This window comes from Prionailurus viverrinus, chromosome C1 (assembly GCF_022837055.1).
Source record: "Prionailurus viverrinus isolate Anna chromosome C1, UM_Priviv_1.0, whole genome shotgun sequence".
Lineage (NCBI taxonomy): Eukaryota > Metazoa > Chordata > Mammalia > Carnivora > Felidae > Prionailurus > Prionailurus viverrinus.
Window position 1 is genome coordinate 155,597,368 of NC_062568.1, and position 20,776 is coordinate 155,618,143.

The 20,776-nt window shown below is 40.5% G+C and overlaps 1 protein-coding gene across 2 annotated transcripts in view; it reads left to right on the top strand.

Moving 5' to 3' along the window:
* The first annotated feature begins 9,964 nt into the window (after positions 1 to 9,964).
* The window catches only part of PTGER3 (prostaglandin E receptor 3), a 180,360-nt gene continuing 169,548 nt past the window's right edge, over positions 9,965 to 20,776 (top strand). For both annotated transcript variants that reach the window (XM_047873162.1, XM_047873161.1), the window contains exon 1: positions 9,965 to 11,087. In XM_047873162.1, coding sequence (XP_047729118.1) covers positions 10,194 to 11,087 — 894 coding nt within the window. In that variant the 5' untranslated portion in view covers positions 9,965 to 10,193. The remainder of the gene's footprint in view (positions 11,088 to 20,776) is intronic.

Consider the following 20,776-nt stretch of genomic DNA (forward strand, 5'->3'; position numbering starts at 1 on the left):
TTAGGTCATAGGCTAATGCTATGTTATTTTATTGCTCAAATCGTTCGAAGCTTTGGCCTGGGAAGTTCTTTGAGACTGGGTTTTTGTTGGTATGCTTCCATTCTCCAATAGAACAGAAAGTAAATGATGGAGGAGGGAGGGAAGAAGTGTTGGAAAGGTATCATCAAATAGGTGCGGGGATGGGATCTAGATCCATCATGGTGGGGTGAGGGTGGGAGGACTTGACCTTCAAAAAGAGTTTTGACAATTAGAGTATCAGGAGGGATGGATCCAGGTAGCATTAAGGCAAATTTGTAGTCATTGAGAGTGACTAGTAAACAGTATGGTTTCTTTTCATAACATTTGCACACATTTGTAAAAAAACATAATAAGTAATAGTTCTTAAATGTATGTATTTAGCAAAATACAAGGTACTAGTGTAAGAAAAATATTTACAATAACCAGGTAAATTCCTAAGTACTTGAATGATTAAAATATATCTAGGAAGCTTTTGAGGAAAGCTACATAGTATTCAAGGATGTAAAAATACTTGGGTTTGAAGCTAAAAGGATATAGGACAGCCCTTTTCCCATTACCTTAATTTAGTGGGGGAGTACTTATAAAATATTTTATGGTAGAAATAAAGTCTGATAAAAATGGGAAGAATTAGTCTTGCCTGGATAAAAGCAAAATGCTTTACATGAATTGACTTCAGTAGTCCTGAAGGAAGGAGATGGTTTGTAGATGAATGTGAGCTAAATGGTGAAGGCTCAAGTTTTGATCATGTTTTTAGAGGACCAAAAGTAACCATGGCTGTGAGAAACCTTGGAGAGAAGGAACCTCTTGATTTGTCAGGATTAAACTGGACCACATTGAACATTGACTGAAAACAGTGAGTTACAGTGATGTACTAGAGCAAGGATTTTGTATTTACCCCCAAAGATGAAACAGTCATAGCCTATTATCAACCTCATCACAAAGGCTGGGTATCTCCCACCTGGATGTAATAGGAAGTAAAGTTGAATGGGTGTGATCCAGGGGTAGAATTGACAATGAGATTTGATGTTTATCTTCTGGAGTGAAACTTCCTGATTTGAATTTTTACTTTATGGTAGCTGTATCACCCTGGGAATGTTCATTGTGCCTGGTACATGAGTACACAGCGAATACTGGCATTTGTGAGTCTGGTAAGCCAATTAGGTAGCAAATAAGTAGCAAACTGTTTCCTCTGCATTTGAAAGATTTGATGTCTTATATGAGCAAAAGTGGAAAGAAAAGGAAATGTCAGGATTTATAAGGAATTTACATGTAAAAAATCTTGTTCAAGGATTACAAAGACTGATATTTAACACATTGAAAATTTTAGGCACACCATTGGACTTTTGTCATCAGTGCCATTTTGATTGCATTTGCTGGGACTTTTTGAATCAATATGATCTCTTCATTTTAAGATCCCTAATTTTTTTTCATTGGATGAGTTAGCACAGACCTTTTAGAGGGTAATTTGTCAGTATCAATATTTAGAATATAACCAAAGAATTGTGTTATTCAATTATTTACATATGTTGATTGAGTCTGCTGCATGCCTGACAGTGAACTAACTAGTTAATGACTAGATGGTAAAACAGCAAGGTATTCTAGTGAATCTATCAAAACTAAGAAAACAGAATAATTACAAATTTTGATGAGTACCATGAAGTAAATGAGTGGTGGGTAGAAGACCTAAAGGTCAGAGAGAATTGGGAGAATAATTCCTGAAAGATCTATACCAGAGTTGCTAAGTCTATGCTAACATGATAACCTTAAGGCTGGTGTAAGGCATAATGAGTAAAAAAATGAAGTGGTAGAGGTAGACACTCTTATCATGCAAAGCCGCTAGGCCACAGAAAATAATTTAAGTAGATTCTACAAACAGTTGGGAAATACTGAAAGGTTTGTAATAGTCCTAGTTAGCTTTAAGCAAATTTGGCTACTTCTTGGAGAACAGATTAGAAAGACCTACTTTATGGGAAAAGAATAGAAGACTTGCTTAAGCAGATTACAGCATTTGTGTAATCAGTGTAGTCCTAAATTTGGAGTTATGTGAGTAATGTATTGGGCTTAGAACATGGAAGTAAGATTACAACATTAACACAAAAGGAAGACGGTAAGTGATTTATTTATTTTTAATATTAGACTGTGCATGCACATGAGTAGGGGAGGGGCAGAAAGAAAGGGAGGGAATCCTAAGCAGGCCCTGTGCTATCAGTGGGGAGCTTAATCTGCGTTTTGATCTCTTGAGCTAAAATCAAAAGCGGGATGCTTAACTGAACCATCCAGGTGCCCCCATGAAGGTAAGTGATTTAAACCATTAAAAGATTCATTCCTCAAGAAATAGTAAAAGTACTAATTTAAGGTAAACTTTCACAGTCAAGAAAGCATTTCAATTTCCACAATAACCCCGAAAGGTACAAGAAGTTAATAACAGGATAATAAAACTTTAATAATTCTAAAAGAGGTTTTCTTAAAGAGAAAAACATGAAATACAACAATAGGCTAGCTAAACTACCTGTAGTTAAGTGAAAATGGATTATACACCCCAATTATATGTTGTCACACTGGATTAAAATTCACAAAAACCCCATTATAGCTAGAAGTTATGCATTCAGAGTAAGAACACAGGTTGAAAATAAGGTGGAAAAAAGTTACCAAGCAAATACCAGTATGTGGCAATATTAATACAAACACAACAGACTAAGCTAGTATTAGAACAGGAACTGTATAGTGGTAAGAGTCCATTTAACACTAATGTCACAAACTTGGAAGTGCACTTCAGCCCTGGCTTCTCTTAAAGCATTCCATATCAACGTCTAAAGCTTCAAAATGTTAGGACTGACAGGGTGAATAGATCTGTGTATTTAAAAATCATAATGCCTTTCTATGAAGAAAAAGGTATTATGAATAAACATGATCAAGTAGACCTACTTGGTTATTGTAAAACATTACATCTAACAACTGCACATAGAATATTTACACGTAGGCTATTGAGCCATAAAACAGTTCTCAAAGGATTTATAGTACAAAATACATTCATTGACCAGTGGAATTAAACGTACTCAATAGCAAAACTAGAAAATAATTAGGATTTAACATCCCCATATGGTAAGGAACAAGTGATGGAAATTTAAGATATTCTGAATGGTAATGAAAATATCCTCGAGATTCCGCTAAAGCACTACTTAGAGGGAAATGTGTAATTTTGAAACCATGTATTAGGAAAGAAGCTACACCAATATCTACGTTTCCATGCCAAGAACATAAACAGATCAAACATAAAGTAGAAAGTGAGAAAACAAAACTAAGCAGAGAACTTTGCTTCATGACAAGATTTATCTTTCCACCCAAAACCACACAATATATTAAAACAGGGTTTTTCAGGACACTGAACTAGGAAGACCGTGATAATCTGATAAAGGGAAACAAGGCTAACCCTATTGAATGCCAACTTACTCCCTTGAGAAGATTTCTGAGATACATCACAGGAGTTCCCTAGGTGGAGATTTGCAATTTTCCCTGAGTTTGGATGGAGTAGGAAGGACGAGGCCACTAAGATGGCAAGTAACAGGAGAGGTGCATGCATGTGGAGATCCTTGGTTGGTCCTCCAAGTCTTCAGGTGAGTCATGGTCAGCATATGTCTGAAAGGAGACTGCGACGAGTCTAAGAAGCTCTTAACTCCAAGCATAGAAACAAAATTACAGCAAATCTACCCCATATGATAGCCCATCAAAAAGTAAGTTAAACTTCAACCTCGTTACCATCTGCTAAAAAGTAATCTATTTTAACGATAATACTGGAGGGAAAATATTTCAGAATGTAACTTGGGTGTATGAATCAAGGGGAGACCTTAAGTTTCTTAAGAATTCCCAAAACCAAAAAGGAAATTTTTTTTTTTTTCTGAATAAATGGTTTACATAAGATAATCCAGACACAAAAAGTAAAAAAGGCAAATGACAAGGTAGGAAAATGAGAAATCGGTATCTCTAACAGTACAAAGAGCTCCTACAAATTAATAGCATATGACAATCCAATAAAAAATGTACAAAGCAAAGAGGAAGTTAATCCAATAGAAAATGTAAAAGCAATTAAAGAAGTTAATACACATGGAAATAGATTTAACTTCCTTAATGAAGTTGGATTTAAGTTCACTAGTATTTATGGAAATCCAATTTAACAAAATATATTTTACCCATCAGATTGTAAATATTATAAACAGCAATACTAGTTCAGGGCTGGCAAATGTAGAAGCAGAAATTCATGTACTTTGAGTGGAAATATCTTTGTGTGAGCATAGGAAAAAAATTGGAAAAAATATACCTCAATCTGTTGTTAAGGGTTTTGGGAGTGAAAGAAGTGAAGATACTATTAGCATCTTAAAATATAATTAAATGCTTTAAACTTGTCGTTTTAGCTCAATTTGTTATAAAATTTTTAATTATAAAATCAAGGCAATTTAAAAACTATTGTGGTAGATTAAGTAAAAGGTGGTACTGATCTGAACCAGGTGGTAGATGTGGAGATGGAGACAAGTGAATGTAGATGAAATATATTTTGAATTAGAATATTACTGGATGATGTGCTGGAAAACATGGTAGAGAAGGAAGACTCAAGGATGGTCATTGGAATTCTGGCTTCAGTAAGTGGATGGTATATTGTATTCTGAGATGGGGAAGACGAGTAGAACAAGGAGTGGGGAAGAAAATTTGAAGTTCCATTTAAATGGGATGAAGTTCTATCTAAATGGCATGACAGTCAATTGGCTATATGAAACAAGTTCAAAAAAGACGTAGACTGCAGATGTAAATTTGGGGGTCATCAGTGTACAGCAGTTCACTTCTGAGGATCTGTCATGTAAAATAAGTCCTACAAGTATGCACACCAGTATACACAAGAATATTTGTTGCACCATTGCTTCTGATAGCAAAAATTACAAATAGTCCAAAGAGAAAGAATTTGGATTATTCATGGTATTTAAGAAGAATGAAGGATTTGTATGCATACTGACAGAGAATCATGTTAAATGTTAAAAGACAAGTTGGAGAGTACTTCCAGTAAGGATGGGAGACTAAAGAAATCATTAATTTTTCTCCCATTTTAATTTAGAAGATTAAGCATAATTACATGTAATCTACAGTCCATTTTGTGTGGTATGAGATAAGGTTTATGTCCATTTTTATTTTCATACAGGTATCCATTTTTTTCAGTGCCTTTGTTGAAAAGACTTTATTATCTTAACACTTGCTGAAAATTAATTGAACATGTATGGACGGATGTGTGTGTATACCTATCTTTTATCTGTATATCTGTAACCCTCCCCCCCCCCCGCTGTGTGTGTGTATAGCCATAAATATCTACCTATTTAGATATAAGTAGATATAGTATTCTGTTCCATTGAACAGATATGTCTGTCTTTATGCTATTATCACACTGCCCTACAGATAACAATGAAAATCTGGTTTAAAATTTTAAACAACTAAAACCCACTGGAAAGCATTCAAAAGCATACAGAAATTGCCGAAGAGTTTAATCTCAAAACTCTACAACTAAAAGGGTAAGAATTAAGGGTTACTGGCCTTTTGGACTGAGAGAGATGCCCAACCCTCATGACTATATCTGTGGGAAATCAGTGATGGGAAAAATCAGTCTCACTGACAAAAAGTGCCAGAGATTGGAGTTCAAGGCTGAAAAGACCACTGCAAATTTAAATAGGAAATCCAGGTGATAAGAACCTTAAAAAGAATGAGATAGAATTTCTGCCCAATTATATGTTTGACAGCTAAACCGTGCATGAAAGAGAATCTCCCTGAAGCCTGGTGAAAAAGCAAGCAGAGACCAGAGTGGAACCTAGTCTTAGAAGATAAAACTACTCAAGACCTATGTCCATGACTTTGATGCTTTCCTTAAACGAGTTTATTCTCCACCCTGAGCACCTTAGGTGGCAAATAGTTGAAATTTCACAAGCTTGAAATGTAGGGCACAACCCAAAGCTGGCAGAGCAGCTCGAAATTAGAGGAGAATCTGCAGAAGAAAGCCACAGACATGGTGGTCCCCATCACTGACCAAGAAATTATGCAGTATAGGGTAGATCAATCCACAGAGCAGCCATGAGAAATCATGACAACAGAGCAGAGATAGAAAAGCAGCTGTATACCACAAAAGGAAATGTTGGCAGTCTGAATCCAGGCAAGTTAACTACCTGGTGGATGACCACATCACCTGCACCCCCAGCCCCCACCTGGCCCCAGGCCAAATCAATAATCCTCATGGAAAACAATAGAAACCATAGTCACTACAGTATATTAACTACTTAGTCCAGTTTTCAACTAAAGACTATCAGGCATGCAAAGAAACAGGAAGAAAAGTTTGAAGAAAATGCAATCAATACAAAGGGATTCAGTATACCCAGATGTTTGATTTAGCAAAAACTTCAAGCATCTCCTTTATTTTGTTGAAATAGTAATTATATTGGTTGATGTTTGGGTGTTTAAATCTACTTTGGATTCCTGAAATAAATCCCATTTGATAAAACTACATATTTTTCCATTTTTCATGAAAATTGTTCATGAATTTTTAAATTGGATTTTATATAAGAACTTACCTCCATGGCAAATCACAAAAGCCACTGAAATTAGCATTCCTTTCTTCTGTTATTTCAGATTTTAAAAATCAAGAATTTTGCACTAAAACATAAGCTCCATATATGTAGGGATATCTGTGTGTTTCTTTTATATCTCTAACAACTAGCACAGTATCTGACAGAATAGATGCTCAATAAATATTTTTTGAATGAATGGATGGAGGACTAAGAAATATGCTGGGGCACCTAGGTGGCTCCTCTCAGGTCATGATCTTGTGGTTTGTGAGTTCAAGCCCTACATCGGGCTCTGACAGCTCAAAGCCTGGAGCCTGCTTTGGATTCTGTGCCTCCCTCTCTCTGTCCCTCCCCCTCTTGCACTCTCTCTCTCTCAAAAACAATTAAAAATATGCTGAAATTAGCAATTGGATCAATGGAATAAGAATTATAGATATTTTCCATTGATAATGAAGTAATGCAAAATAGTTACTGATCTTGTTTTGTAACCAAGTCTATTTTAAGATTTCTTAATGCAAGTTCAGTAGAAGTGGCAGAATATATTCATCAATGCTAGCTAAATATTGATATATGTTGTGAATTTTAAAAGGTAAGATATTTACATATTAAAATGTAAATTATTTTTAGAGAATAGTTTAAGAATACATAATGGGTGAGGGGCACCTAGGTGTCTCAGTCAGTTAAGCCTCTGACTTTCTCTCAGGTCATAATCATGGTTTGTGGGTTTGTGGGTTTGAGCCCCGCATTGGGCTCTGCACTGACAGCTCAGAGCCTGGAGCCTGCTTCGGATTCTGTGTCTCCCTCTCTCTCTGCCCTTCCCCCGCTCACACTTGGTTTCTCTGTGTCTGCCAAAAATGAATAAACATTAAAATTTTTTAAATTAAATAGATAATGGGTGATTATATACTTTAAAATTTTTAAAAAACATTTGAGTATGTGGTCTTTTCAATGATCTGACTCTAATACTCCACTGGTCTGTTGATTAGACATGATAGTTTGTGCACTCCAAGGAAAACAAAATGACCATTAATACATAGTTATGTATTAATTAGTACACCCCTAAGAAAGATATCAGGGGTTCCTTAAGCAAAACATATTTGTCATTTAGAAATTCTCTTTAATATGCTGTACAGCATGTTATTAGGTTGGTCACTAGAGGGTGCTGGTGTTTCAGACCAACACAATTCAGGCTATTTCTGCCTTGACACTAAAAAGTGCCAGCCAGAATCCATCTGGCAGCATCCTATTCCGTGGCTCCTCAGATTCCCTAAATCACTTGTTTACAAGGTAAGTAACTAAAAAGCTGACAACTTAGAATAAGATGAAGCAAATCACTGAAAGGAGGAAAATGTTACACAAAAGATCTGAAATGCAACATATTTAATGCACTGGTATAGAGGTGAGTAAAGAGTCTAACATTAACTCTGTTACTGTTATGAAGTCAAGTTAGCTACAGCATATACTGCAATGGGGGAAGTAAAATTTCAAAGAAGTCAAATATTCATAAAAATGAGAATAATTTTGATATAACTGGAGAGACATTCAGCTTTGATGTTTGCTGTATGAATCATGACAAATTAAGTTTTTAAATAAAATACATAATTACATTAGAGTCTCATTACTGAAAAATTTAATTTGATACTTTCATCCAATATGCATTAAAGTATATATATGAAAATATTAAATATTTTAAATGAGATTTTAGAAAAAACTTTCATAAATATGAGTGTCAGATTAATTCAAATTAATAAGACAAAAGTTTGGAGAAGATTTAAAAAGTAAACCACTTGAGTATTCCTTCCTAGCTGTCATTCTCATTAGAAACATGACATTTTAAAAGAAAATTCAAAAGTGTAAAAAAATTTTAATGACTGCAAAACAAAATAATGTCATTAATGCATGTTGTTAAAATGGAGTTGAAATTACATTTTTGCTCTTTCTCCTTTAAAAACTATATAAGGCTTATAAGCATTTTTTTTTTCAAGCTCTCATACAGAGAGTTAATACAACAGCACAGAAAAAATGTAGGATCATCTCCTACCACTCATTTACACCCCCAAAAGATACCAACTAAGCTAGGAAAGGTAAAGAAACGAAGTACAGGACTTCCTCCTGAAGTCAATCTGAAGCCTGAGTAATGGTATTCGTACTGCTATATGATCAGGTTTAATTTCTTAAATGAGGGGAAAAAACGAAGTCTACAAATTATTTTCAAAATCTTTTCATTTCCTGGACAATGTGAAGAGGCAGAAAAGCCAGACCCTTCCAAAATGTGGGAACAAAGTTACTGTTGTTTCTCAACTGCTAAGAGTAATTATGGTATGAGCGCAAACAAGACTAAAGATGCAGACTGAAGAATTGCTGGAAGACCTTGGGCACATCCTTTAACTTCAAGGATCCTCAGCTCACCATCAAAGGGGAGTAATGATAGGAACAAGACCTTGGAGGATCTGATAAAACGGGAAACTGTGAAAAAACACTAAATATTCGCTTAGTAAAAGATATTAGGCAATTATGCCCATTTTCACTAAATGTGAAGACCTTCCTAACATCTAACTACAGTTTCTAGTCCTAATTGAGAATAGGCTGGCGGCAGTTTTTCATTATCTCAGATATGCAAGCGGCTGCCACCTGCCTCTAGCCACTTTAGCCGTAGCTTTTTCTTTCTTTCTTTCTTTTTTTTTTTTTTACGGGGAGAGGTATAGAATTTAGGTGGAGAACGGTAGTTGAGATTTCATGTTCGAATTCGGCACTCTGATTTTACTTTGTTTCCTTTATACGTATTCCCTTAAGTCTCTATGAGGCACTATGAGTATTATATTATCAGGGTGACCCCCGGGAACAGAGCTGCTTGGTCCCAAAGTATAAAAAGGGAGAAAAGTTCACATTCAGCTATGCAAAGGAGTGTGGTTGGCCCGGATTGCTTAGAAACAGGTGAGTTACACTTGCCAGGGTTACAGAAGAGCTCCGGGAGGAGGATCCGGCCCCTGCAATAAGCGTTGGCGGATGGGTAAGGAGCGGGGCGGACGTTCGGGTCTGCCTTGGCGACTTGCCTGTGGTCGGGAAGCACGGGGAGACATTTTAGCCCGGGCCGCCCACGCTCCTCTGGCAGAGGAGAGGAGGAGGCGCGGCGCAGCGAAGGGCGGACTTGCTGGGCGTCTCGTCTGACCAGGAGTCGGGGCAAGAGGAGTCCTCCTGAGAGTTTCCAGCCCTGGCGGCCAGGGCAGCGGTCACGCAGCAGCCGGGGGACGCGCGCAGTTGCTCCTCCAGCCCCCCGCCCCCGCCCCGGCGCGCTTCGGCCCACACCCCCGGGCGCCCCGCCCTCCGCGGCCTTATAGAAGGGGCCGGCACCTCACGCGCCTCGGAGCTGCAGGCTTCCCAGAGCCGACGGCGCGGCTGCCTGAAAGCCCAGGCGCCGTGGCCAGAGGAGAGAAGTGAGGCGGCGGCTACGCCCCGCATCATGGAGGGCAGCCCGGCCCCAGCCTCAGTCCGGGTGGACACCGACCTTCGCCGCCGCCCGCGCCCCTTCCGCCAGCCCCCGCTGCTGCTCTCCGGGCGCCGTCCTCTCCTCACCTCGAAGCCAACATGAAGGAGACCCGGGGCGACGGGAGCGCCCCTTTCTGCACCCGCCTCAACCACTCGTACCCGGGCATGTGGGCGCCCGAGCGCTCCGCCGCGGCGCGGGGCAACCTCACGCGTCCCCGCGAGCCCGGCGAGGACTGCGGCTCAGTGTCCGTAGCCTTCCCGATCACCATGCTCATCACGGGCTTCGTGGGCAACGCGCTGGCCATGCTGCTCGTGTCGCGGAGCTACCGGCGCCGGGAGAGCAAGCGCAAGAAGTCGTTCCTGCTGTGCATCGGCTGGCTGGCGCTCACAGACCTGGTCGGGCAACTGCTCACCAGCCCGGTGGTCATCTTCGTGTACCTGTCCAAGCAGCGCTGGGAGCAGCTCGACCCGTCGGGGAGGCTGTGCACCTTCTTCGGTCTGACCATGACTGTCTTTGGGCTCTCCTCGCTCTTCATCGCCAGCGCCATGGCCGTCGAGCGGGCGCTGGCCATCCGGGCGCCGCACTGGTACGCGAGCCACATGAAGACGCGCGCCACCCGCGCCGTGCTGCTCGGCGTGTGGCTCGCGGTGCTCGCCTTCGCTCTGCTGCCGGTGCTGGGCGTAGGCCAGTACACTATCCAGTGGCCCGGGACGTGGTGCTTCATTAGCACCGGGGGAGGGGGCAACGGGACTAGCTCTTCGCACAACTGGGGCAACCTCTTCTTCGCCTCCACCTTTGCCTTCCTGGGGCTCTCAGCGCTGGCCGTCACCTTCGCCTGCAACCTGGCCACCATCAAGGCCCTGGTGTCCCGCTGCCGGGCCAAGGCCACGGCGTCACAGTCCGGCGCCCAGTGGGGTCGGATCACCACCGAGACGGCCATTCAACTCATGGGGATCATGTGCGTGCTGTCTGTCTGCTGGTCGCCCTTACTGGTACGTAGTTCCTGCCTGTGTGCGGAGGTCTGGGCGGGCGGGCGCGCCGGCGGGCCAAGGAAGCCTCTTGATGGCGGCAGCACTTGCAGGGGTGTGTTGGCAACCACAGAGGACTGGAGAGGCCTGTGGCCCGCTATCTTGGTTGTGGCTTCAGAGTTGAGCTCCTCCTTTACTTGCCGAGCACCTTCCAAGTGCCAGGCATCGCGTTAGGCTTTGTTTATACAAGCGTGGAGGCCACGGGGCTGCTCCCATCCTAATTGGAGGGAGTAGGAGGATGCCCAGGTGTCATTCCAGTGCGTGTACAGAGACACAGATTTCTAATGGGTGCACTAGGGGCAGAATGGCTGTGACAACTGTAGCCTGCTGCTGTGCGTTTTCTCCTTATTTCAAGTATCTCTTGCATGTTGAGATGATTTTCAGTCTGCAGAAATATTCTACCTGCAACAGCAGGCGGGCACAGCCCTCTTGCAGCTTCTGACACACTGCGTACCCTCCCAGCATAGCCGGGCTAACCTTCCTTGCAGGTTCACTCTTGGTGGAAGCAAGAGAGTGAAGGAAGACCCCTTTTGCCGCTGCAGCCTGCCTCAGCCCTTTGGAATGGTGCTGTACCCTCTAGGGAGTGCTTGAACCCACATTCAGTCAATGGGACCCCAAGGCCTGGGAACTCTGACCGGCCTTTGGGCTGGAGCAAGACCAGTCCTGAGATAGGAAGATAGGGGTTGCTGCACTGCCTAGCTCCTGGCAGAGGGGCACAGCCTGGGAGCAGGTGATGTTTACCCATGCTCCTTGTGTGGCACCACACACTTACCTGTTTTTTTTTCCAGATTTTCCTCTGTGGTACTTTTAGCTGGAGATTTCTATGAGTAAGTGTTGTTTATGAGTACCTGATGAGTGGATGTTCATTTAGGTTCCAAGCAGCCTGGCTTAATAGAAAGCATTGCAGGAAGCGTGACCTGGTCACTGGCAGAGTTATAGCAGATTATATATTGGACTTGGAAGTTTAACAGACCGTCGTGGAAAACTTCTGAAATCCGTGAACACAGTTTTCAGAACCCACTCCCACATGGCTTTTCTTTTAGTTTTTTTATGTTCTACCAGAAACTTTTATGTTCTACATCACATGAAATTTACCATTTTTAAGTGTGCAGTTCAGTGGTGTTAAGTATATTGCCATTGCTGTGCACCATGTTTACTTTTAAATCCCTTGTATTTAAAAACAGAACCTTGGTGCCTTTCCCCTTCCCACACTCCCCTGCATTTGACAAAGCAGATAGCCTAGAATACCTGTGTTTAACTGGTACAGTATATTTAGAGCACAGGTCTTGGCTCCAAATCAGTGACACGTGGGCACAAGGAGTTATGCTGGGACCTACCTGCCCATAAGTGGCCATGTGGTCACAGATCTCTGTTCCAGGAACTAGAACTCAGGCTAATGTCATCACCGTAGCTTATCAAACCCAGCATCAATTTTAGACACCTTTACTCCTGTGGTTGAAGAATGAGGTATACAGGTGGTCAAACAGATGGGGAAAAGAGTTCTAAAAAAATAAACACTTTATTAAAGTGTGGTAATTAACATAACTTTAAAGGCAAACAGAATATCTGAATTTTTCACAGTTGACATTTAAGACCCACATCTTTGAGTCTGCTCTTACCACACACTTTATATCCTAAAAGAAATGCAGTTAAATCGTATGAATAAAATGCTTACCTATACAGTTAACCGGCTGAAGAGAAACTGTGTAGTGTTTTTATTTCAAAACTTTGATTCTAATGTGACGGGCCTGGTAGCCTTAAGAATTGAGATCAGTTTTGGGGCGCCTGGGTGGCGCAGTCGGTTAAGCATCCGACTTCAGCCAGGTCACGATCTCGCGGTCCATGAGTTCGAGCCCCGCGTCGGGCTCTGGGCTGATGGCTCAGAGCCTGGAGCCTGTTTCTGATTCTGTGTCTGCCTCTCTCTCTGCCCCTCCCCCGTTCATGCTCTGTCTCTCTCTGTCCCAAAAATAAATAAAAACGTTGAAAAAAAATTTTAAAAAAAGAATTGAGATCAGTTTTGAAAATTGTAAGCTAGGATGTTCAAACTCACTCTCTTAAGAAAGACATATTTGGAACTAGTCTTATTTAGTTCCTGCATTCAAAAAATATTAACTGGTTTGCATCATTTTATCGGACACTCTGTTGATTCAGTTCTTATAAAAACATTGCATTTAAAATGAAGTAAATTTAACACATGGTCATATCAAAGAGGAGAGATTCATGGTTTCCAAAGTAGGTACTTGATAAACTTGATAAAGAAGTGCTTCTGTCTTCTGTTTTGTGCACCATCGAAGTTAAATCTTCAGATATCTTCAGAAAGATCTGCAGTAAAAAGTTGGAATTATCTCAAAGAAACTGGCAAAACAGCTCTTTTAATAAGTTAGGGAACTATAAGAATAAAGACACTAGAACTTAGTGACTTGAATTTTAAGTGTATTAATGTTGAAGTGAGAGAACCTTTTTATACCTGTTTTCTAACTACAGGTAAAATATGGATTCCCTATTAGCCTTTGTTGAGTTGGGCATAGGATACCAATGTAATTATTCAAACTCCTTACTTAAAAGGACCCTGAGTATATCTTATTTTGGAGACTATCACAATTCTAATAATATTCATTTGTTGCTACCAGAAAATTTAGCAGAGATACCATAGTAAGAAAATGACTGGCAACAAGTTGCTGCTACAAAATACTTACAGGTTTATCTATGGTGCAAAACAAAACCTTCTTTACATTTTCTTTTTACCAGAAACTTTACAAAACACAATGTGAGGGGTGCCTGGGTGGCTCAGTTGGTTAAGCGTCTGACCTCAGCTCTGGTCATGATCTCACGGATCCTGGTTTCGAGCCCTGCATCATGTTCTGAGCTGACAGTGTGGAGCCTGCTTGGGATTCTTTGTTTCCTTCTCTCTCTGCCCCTCCCCCACTTGCGCTTTCTCTCTCTCTCTCTCAAAAACAAGTAAAAATAAACTTAAAAAAATATGATGTGAGATGTGAAATTGAGAATACAGTGGGAAGTGATGTCACCGTGATAGACGATCTACAATTTGTAGTCACTGTAGGTTTATGAGGCATCAAATCCTATTGGAATCCACCAGTTGACTCAGCAATGCAAATCTGTTACACTTTTTATTATTTCATTTTTTATGAACCAAATTCACCGAATCCTCCAGTTATTATACATGATAGCCAAGTTTCCAGAAATAGGAATAACCTTAGGCTGTTGTTCACAAAAAGCCATGAGTACCTTTTGTATTTTTGTAAACCTTACACTCCCCAGACAGGTGGAATGTGGCTAACATTGTAGCTATCTTAAAAATAGTAACTATAAGGCTAACATTGTGAAAAGTAAGGTCTGAGGAACAGAATTCCTCATCTACAACTTCCGACTTGGATAAAAGCAGCCTTAGAAACTTTTACCTTTAATCTTGAACCAGCAAATTCTGCTCAATATCCACAAATGCAAAGAGAGATGCTTCAATTCAAGAAGATATTTCCCGGGGCACCTGGGTGGCTCAGTCAGTTAAGCATCCGACTTCAGCTCGGGTCATGATCTCATGGTTTGTGAGTTCGGGCCCCACATCGGGCTCTGTGCTGACAGCTCAGAGCCAGGAGCCTACTTCAGATTCTGTGTCTCCTTCTTTCTCTGCCCCTCCTCCACTTGTGCTCTGTCTCACCCTCTCTCTCAAAAATAAATAAATGTAAAAAAAAATTATAAAAAGAAGGTATTTCACAATGTGGATGTGACTTTATTTAAATCTAAGGAATCCCTGATATATCTTGACAAATGAAACTTGCCTTAAGTACACTACATGTGGTAAAAATATGCAATAGACTGTTTTATAGAGGTAATCCTGTTTCACGGTATAAAAAAGTATTAGGCAATTGCTGATCTTCTCTGCCTATAAATTTCTGCCTTATTTAGGATGTTGCTCCAAGGAAAATGATTGTATAAAAACCTTCCGTAATTTGTTTTTATGAGAATTGAGATTACTTGGAATTCTTTACTTTTTTTGTTTATTACTTTATTTGTTTAGGCACTGTGGGAGGGATATTAAGTAGAGTTTTTAAAAGCTCGTCAAAGAGGCGCCTGGGTGGCTCAGTTGGTTAAGCATCTGACTTCAGCTCAGGTCATGATCTCGCGGTCCATGAGTCGAGCCCCACGTCGGGCTCTGGGCTGATGGCTCAGAGCCTGGAGCCTGCTTCTGATTCTGTGTCTCCCTCTCTCTCTGCCCCTTCCCCGTTCATGCTCTGTCTCTGTCTCAAAAATAAATAAAACGTTAAAATAAATAAATAAATAAATAAATAAATAAATAAATAAATAAAAGCTGGTCAAAGCATTATAATCTGCTCAGTGGAGCCCCACATTTATGAGTGAAACAATTGGAGAACAATACCAGATTTGATATAATTAGTATTGCCTTGGGCTCTGGGAAGAACATCCACCTGACTTTACCAGAGTGGACTTCAGGGAAGAGGTGGGATGGCATAGCTTGACCTTGTGGCTGAGCATGAGCATGTCCAGGAACCGGAACAGAGTGTGTACACTAGAACCATGGGAAAATTCTTTGAAAAGGTGTATGGAAACAGATTGAGGTTGTTAGGATGAACGTGGGATAAGGACCATGTTCTTTGCCAGTAGACTACAGATCTCTATTTTGAGTTTTAGAATAGGGGGAGGGTTTTTAAAAGATTGACAAGGCTGTGGTTTGCAGATAGATTTGGGCTGGAAAATGGGAAAGTGAGATTGGTTGTGACTTACTTTCATGAGTCATTTAGGGCTTTAGGGTAAGACAGTGGGAAGAGATGAGTCAAGGAAGAAAGGTGATAAAGAACTGAAGTTATTAGAAATGGTTGATTTAAGGGTGATGGCTTAACCAACATTTCTTGTGCCTCTACTCTATCCTCTTCACCATGTAAATATTTTCACATCTGTTATCTCATTTAATTGCATCCTGTAAATTTGCCACTATTTTCTACATCATTCAGACAAAGAACTCAAGTGTAAAGACTATTAGAACCAGATTTATAATTCAGGGTGTGTGACCGCATTTATTTTCAGTTTTGTTGTTGTTGTTGTTGTTGGTTGGTTTGTTTGCTTAAATATAGGCCAGGAATTATCGCTCTAATAATGGGCCTTGGGCAAGTTATATATCCTCTTATCTGTAAAGTATGGAGGTAGGACTACTAGACATTTAAGGGCTTTTTTTTTTTTTCCAATTTATGTTATTCTCAGGTTCTCTTATTGGTGAGAATGATGGTTCAATGATGATTTCAACCGTGAAAGTTTCCACAGGTTCAGGAAATTTGGAAAGGAGACTGTGTGGCTGAATTTTTTTTTTTTTTTTTTTTTTTTTTTGCAACAACAAGGCTCCTGAGTGACTGGGGCTTTTGGACAGAGTACATACGGTGATGGTGGATTATCTAAATGATATATTCAGAAGCCAATATAACTTGAAGATTGAGATAAATCAAGGCTAAAGGAATGGAGATTTTTTTTATTTTAACAGAGAGGGTTTAACAGAGAGAGCCAAGAATTAAACAGTTCTTAAACTGTTCTATTTAAAGAAGTTCAGATGGTCTAGAATTGTAGAATAATTGTGACTCATTGGCCTTTCTCTTTTGAAAAAGGTGTAAAGGTCAAGAATTCAATTATGAAAGTTTCCACGGGTTCAGTTTTCTGGGAATAACATTCAGGAGTATATGCTGCACACATTTGTAATAGACATGATTCATGTGAGGGTGCTGAAGGGTGGTAGTAAGGGATTCTGGGTCATGTGTCAGTTTCCAGTTCTGGCCATGCATTGCAAGGAAGCTGGGAGGGAAGTCCTCCCTAAAACTCGTTATATTTGTGTAGTATTTTTTATAATTCACCAGTGTTCTGCAGTTATCTCATTCATGCCTTAAGATCCAGAGGTCTACAACTGTAACGTGTCAAATTTTGAATCCCCCATTTTCCTCAATTCTTAATCATAGACAGAAGTAGGAAATTTGTATTTCAACTCCCACCATACTTCTTGAAGACTATTAGATGGCCTCTCAAGTACCCCTTTTCCTTAGAAAATTCCAACTCTCATAGGTTAAAGAAGATAACCAAAGAAGAAGCCTGGTTGTCCTTGGGGTTCTCCTTCTATCCTGACCCCTAAGTATATGTCAATATTTTACAGTAAGCATGGTATCAGAAATGACAGGTGGACAATGTGTGACTTCTTTAGCAAGAAGGACACACACACAAACTGAGGAATAGCACTATGGAGTGGAAGAAATTATCTCTGCTCTTTATTGAGAACGTTTGCTCTCCATTTTTTCATTTGCCACTTCACCCTCAGTCACTCAACAATAGCTACAGAGCAATCACCCCTCCTGGATTGCCTCAGGTCTCAAATTAGAAGTCACTTTATTTGAGAAGACTTCCTTGATTCTCTCTCTCTAGGCCAGATTGCATGCTCTGGCCCTTTGGTTCCATAGCACCTACCTTGCATTTCCCAGTCATAGTCTGAGTCACACTTCATTGGACATATTGCTTAATTGACCTCCTGAGGCGAGGTACAGTGTCTGTCTTGTGCATTGTTCTTTTCCAAGGAATGGTCATGATTTCATGCCATATAAGGTATACCCAATACATGGTTCTTGTTTGAGTATCTAAGCACCCAAATCAGAAGACACTATCTGGTCCCCAATACGTAAGCAATTAATTGTGTGACTTTAGACAATTCACTTGATATCCTTGTGAACTATTTGCTTTTCTTTTGTAAAGTAGGAATAAAAACACCTACCCAACCCATTTCACAGCACAGTAATGAAAACCACCATAAATCTATGTGGGAATAATTGGGAATATCCTTCAATAGTAGGAACACTACTAGGATGTTTTACTGGATGATAATGTTGACTTCTTAGTGTTCAGATAGACCTTTTCCTTAGGAAACTGAAGAAAAGACACAAGTGATGTTTCACAGCTTGATTAGTTATAGTTTACTGGGGGCAAAAATGTGTGGTGGAGAGTGGAACTTTTCAGAAAAAAATAAAACATTAAAAATTATAAATCTCAAGTGCATAAATTTTTACAAGGTGTTATAATTCATCCCTCCCCCCTGCCACCATCTCTCTTCTGCATCCTGTCAGCTCTGGAATCCTTTCTGCCTCATGGCTGCCAGTGAATTAACTCTCTAAATCTAAAACCTGCTGGGTCCCATTTCCCTTTCCCTAAACCTGGAGGAGTAAGCATAACCTCATCTTCTGAAGACCACTGCCACAGGTAGAGAATGTGTTGCCTGTTTCTCCAGTCAGGGGCTTCATTGTGTACTCAGACCTGTCCTTGCATAAATGTGTAAGTCAAATTAATTTTGCATCTAGTTATTGTCATTGGTCAGACTTCTTAAGGGTGGAGCTCATTACTCAGTTGTCCTCATCAGAACAGGGGATCACCAATGTTGAGGCTGAATAGAATTTCTACCACTGACTCAAAGCCTGAAACTGAACTTATGTTATCCTTAGATGAGGCCCAAGAGTGAGAATCACAGAGTTGTAAATCGCCTTACAATTTGGCCAGCTCCTGACAGAACATTAATATTATTTGTAGTCTACAGATAACACAGAGTGTGATTTTCCCATCCAGTGACCCTCCTAGGCAGTCTCCTGGGCAACATTCACAAGGAAGACATTTCATCGGGTGATCTTGGCACTTATTAAAATGTATATACTGTATTACTTTTATAAGTACTGATTTTTATGATAGGCATTTGAAGAACCATAGATCTAAAAATGAAATGTAGTGGCAGAGATGAAGGGGAGGCTTGATTTTTTGCACCTTAATTCTGCTAGAAAGAAGGAGATTAGCTACTAATTTAAGTAAAAGTTATGTAACAGAAGTACAAATAGCATTACTATTTTTAAAAATCTTGAAAACACAAAAACAGGAGGTCAAGTTAGAGCTGGAATCCTCCTTGTTTTAAGCAATTATTGACCCTCCAGGAAATCAGGTGTAACTTAAAAAAATATATACTTTTCGCCAATCTTTTGATATTTCTGAAAAGTATTTGATTCCTGAAAGTAGATTTGATCTTTCTGTCCCACTTTCTGAATATTTTATAAGTGTCGCTTTCTGTGGTTGAGAATATGCTGCTGTTGGTGTGATTCATGCAAATTTAGAAAAAGAAATACGTTGTTAATGTTGAAAATGCTGAAAGAAAAAAAAGAAGGAAAAGAAAAAGAAAGATTGTAAAACATAAGATGCATTTGGAGGAATTCACCAGACAATAGGGTGGAGCTTTCACCACGGTCTTGATGTCTGCAATTACCCCGATAATGTCTCACTACCAACCACCTTGTGTGGGGTTGGGAGAACATGCATGTCTGCATTCCTGTGCCTCAGCTGTCCTAAGGTAAGAGTGGCAGTTAGTGATGAAGTGACCCCTGACTTGTGAGCACTCCTCTCTGCTCCATGAGAACAAAAGAAATTGACTGGAGAAGGAAGTGAGGGCCACAGAGAAAATAAGGCACTGGGAAGCGAAAGACGGGGATTCTCATCTAGGCTCTGCCACCACGTGATAGAAGTCACTTTATCTTTATGGTTTTCCTTTCCTCGTCAACAAAATAAAACAATTATCACCTCTAAGTTTCCTTTCAGTTCCGACTTCCTGTAGCTTGAAATAGATAAAATCGTCTCTGGTGGACGTACTATACTAGATGCATGAGGGAAAACACCCAAAGATTTCCTCAAAAGGGGCATAGAAATGTATGCAAATGGACCAAGTAGACCACACATTCTTTTATACAGTCATCTATAAATATCGTTTGAGGGCTTGCTATGTACCCGCTACTCTGCTCACCCTGGTGGTGCAGTGGTGATGAGCGCTGACTCATGATTGCACGTGTTGGGCAGTTATGGGCTCATTCTAGGGGGCTCACTGTTCACATTATATTCTATGTGAATGACACTTTTTGTTGAGCAGTGTCCAATCTGTGCTCTACAGTCTTCTTTCATGAAGCTTTCAACCTACTGAGGTAGCAGACAGTCAGTGAACACTCATTCCGATAAACAAATGTCACCAGTCTGACGGGTCATTACCATGGTTGCTCTCACTGGCACATGGTGCCTGCTGCAGATGGGCCTTGTCTGGGCAGAAGGGCAGTGCTGCTCGTCTACTGCTGCTGTGAGGCCCTGCGGTACTGTGTCCCTGTCCAGGCTATAGTAGGTCTGTACTTGGGCACCATCATTAGAGAGCACATTAATTCATACCCATAACTCTAGCCATAGAACTCACCAGTAATTACCCAGAGGACAACCACTGTGCTACAGTTTATGGACACAGAGGGCAGCTGGCCTCAGGTCACGTACTGTCTGGAATCAGCCTTCCTGGGCCCTTAGTCTCTATGTTGTACTCACATCACCTCCTGACAAGTTTGCCTTTCTCTTCCAATGAATTTTCTTCTAAGACTTTCCATGTCTTCTCCCTCTACTGAATGTAGCCAGAGTCACTCTTCTCCAAGTTTATTAGCTTTAAATCTTGGGAGAAGAGGTTAGGTTTCTCAGCCACCCCCCTTTTTCCCCCAGAAAGCATGATGGTCTACCTCTTCCGAAGTGATCAGTGGCATGTACCAGGAGTGTTGTGTGAATTTTCTTATGATACCACACCGATTTCCACTATGTAA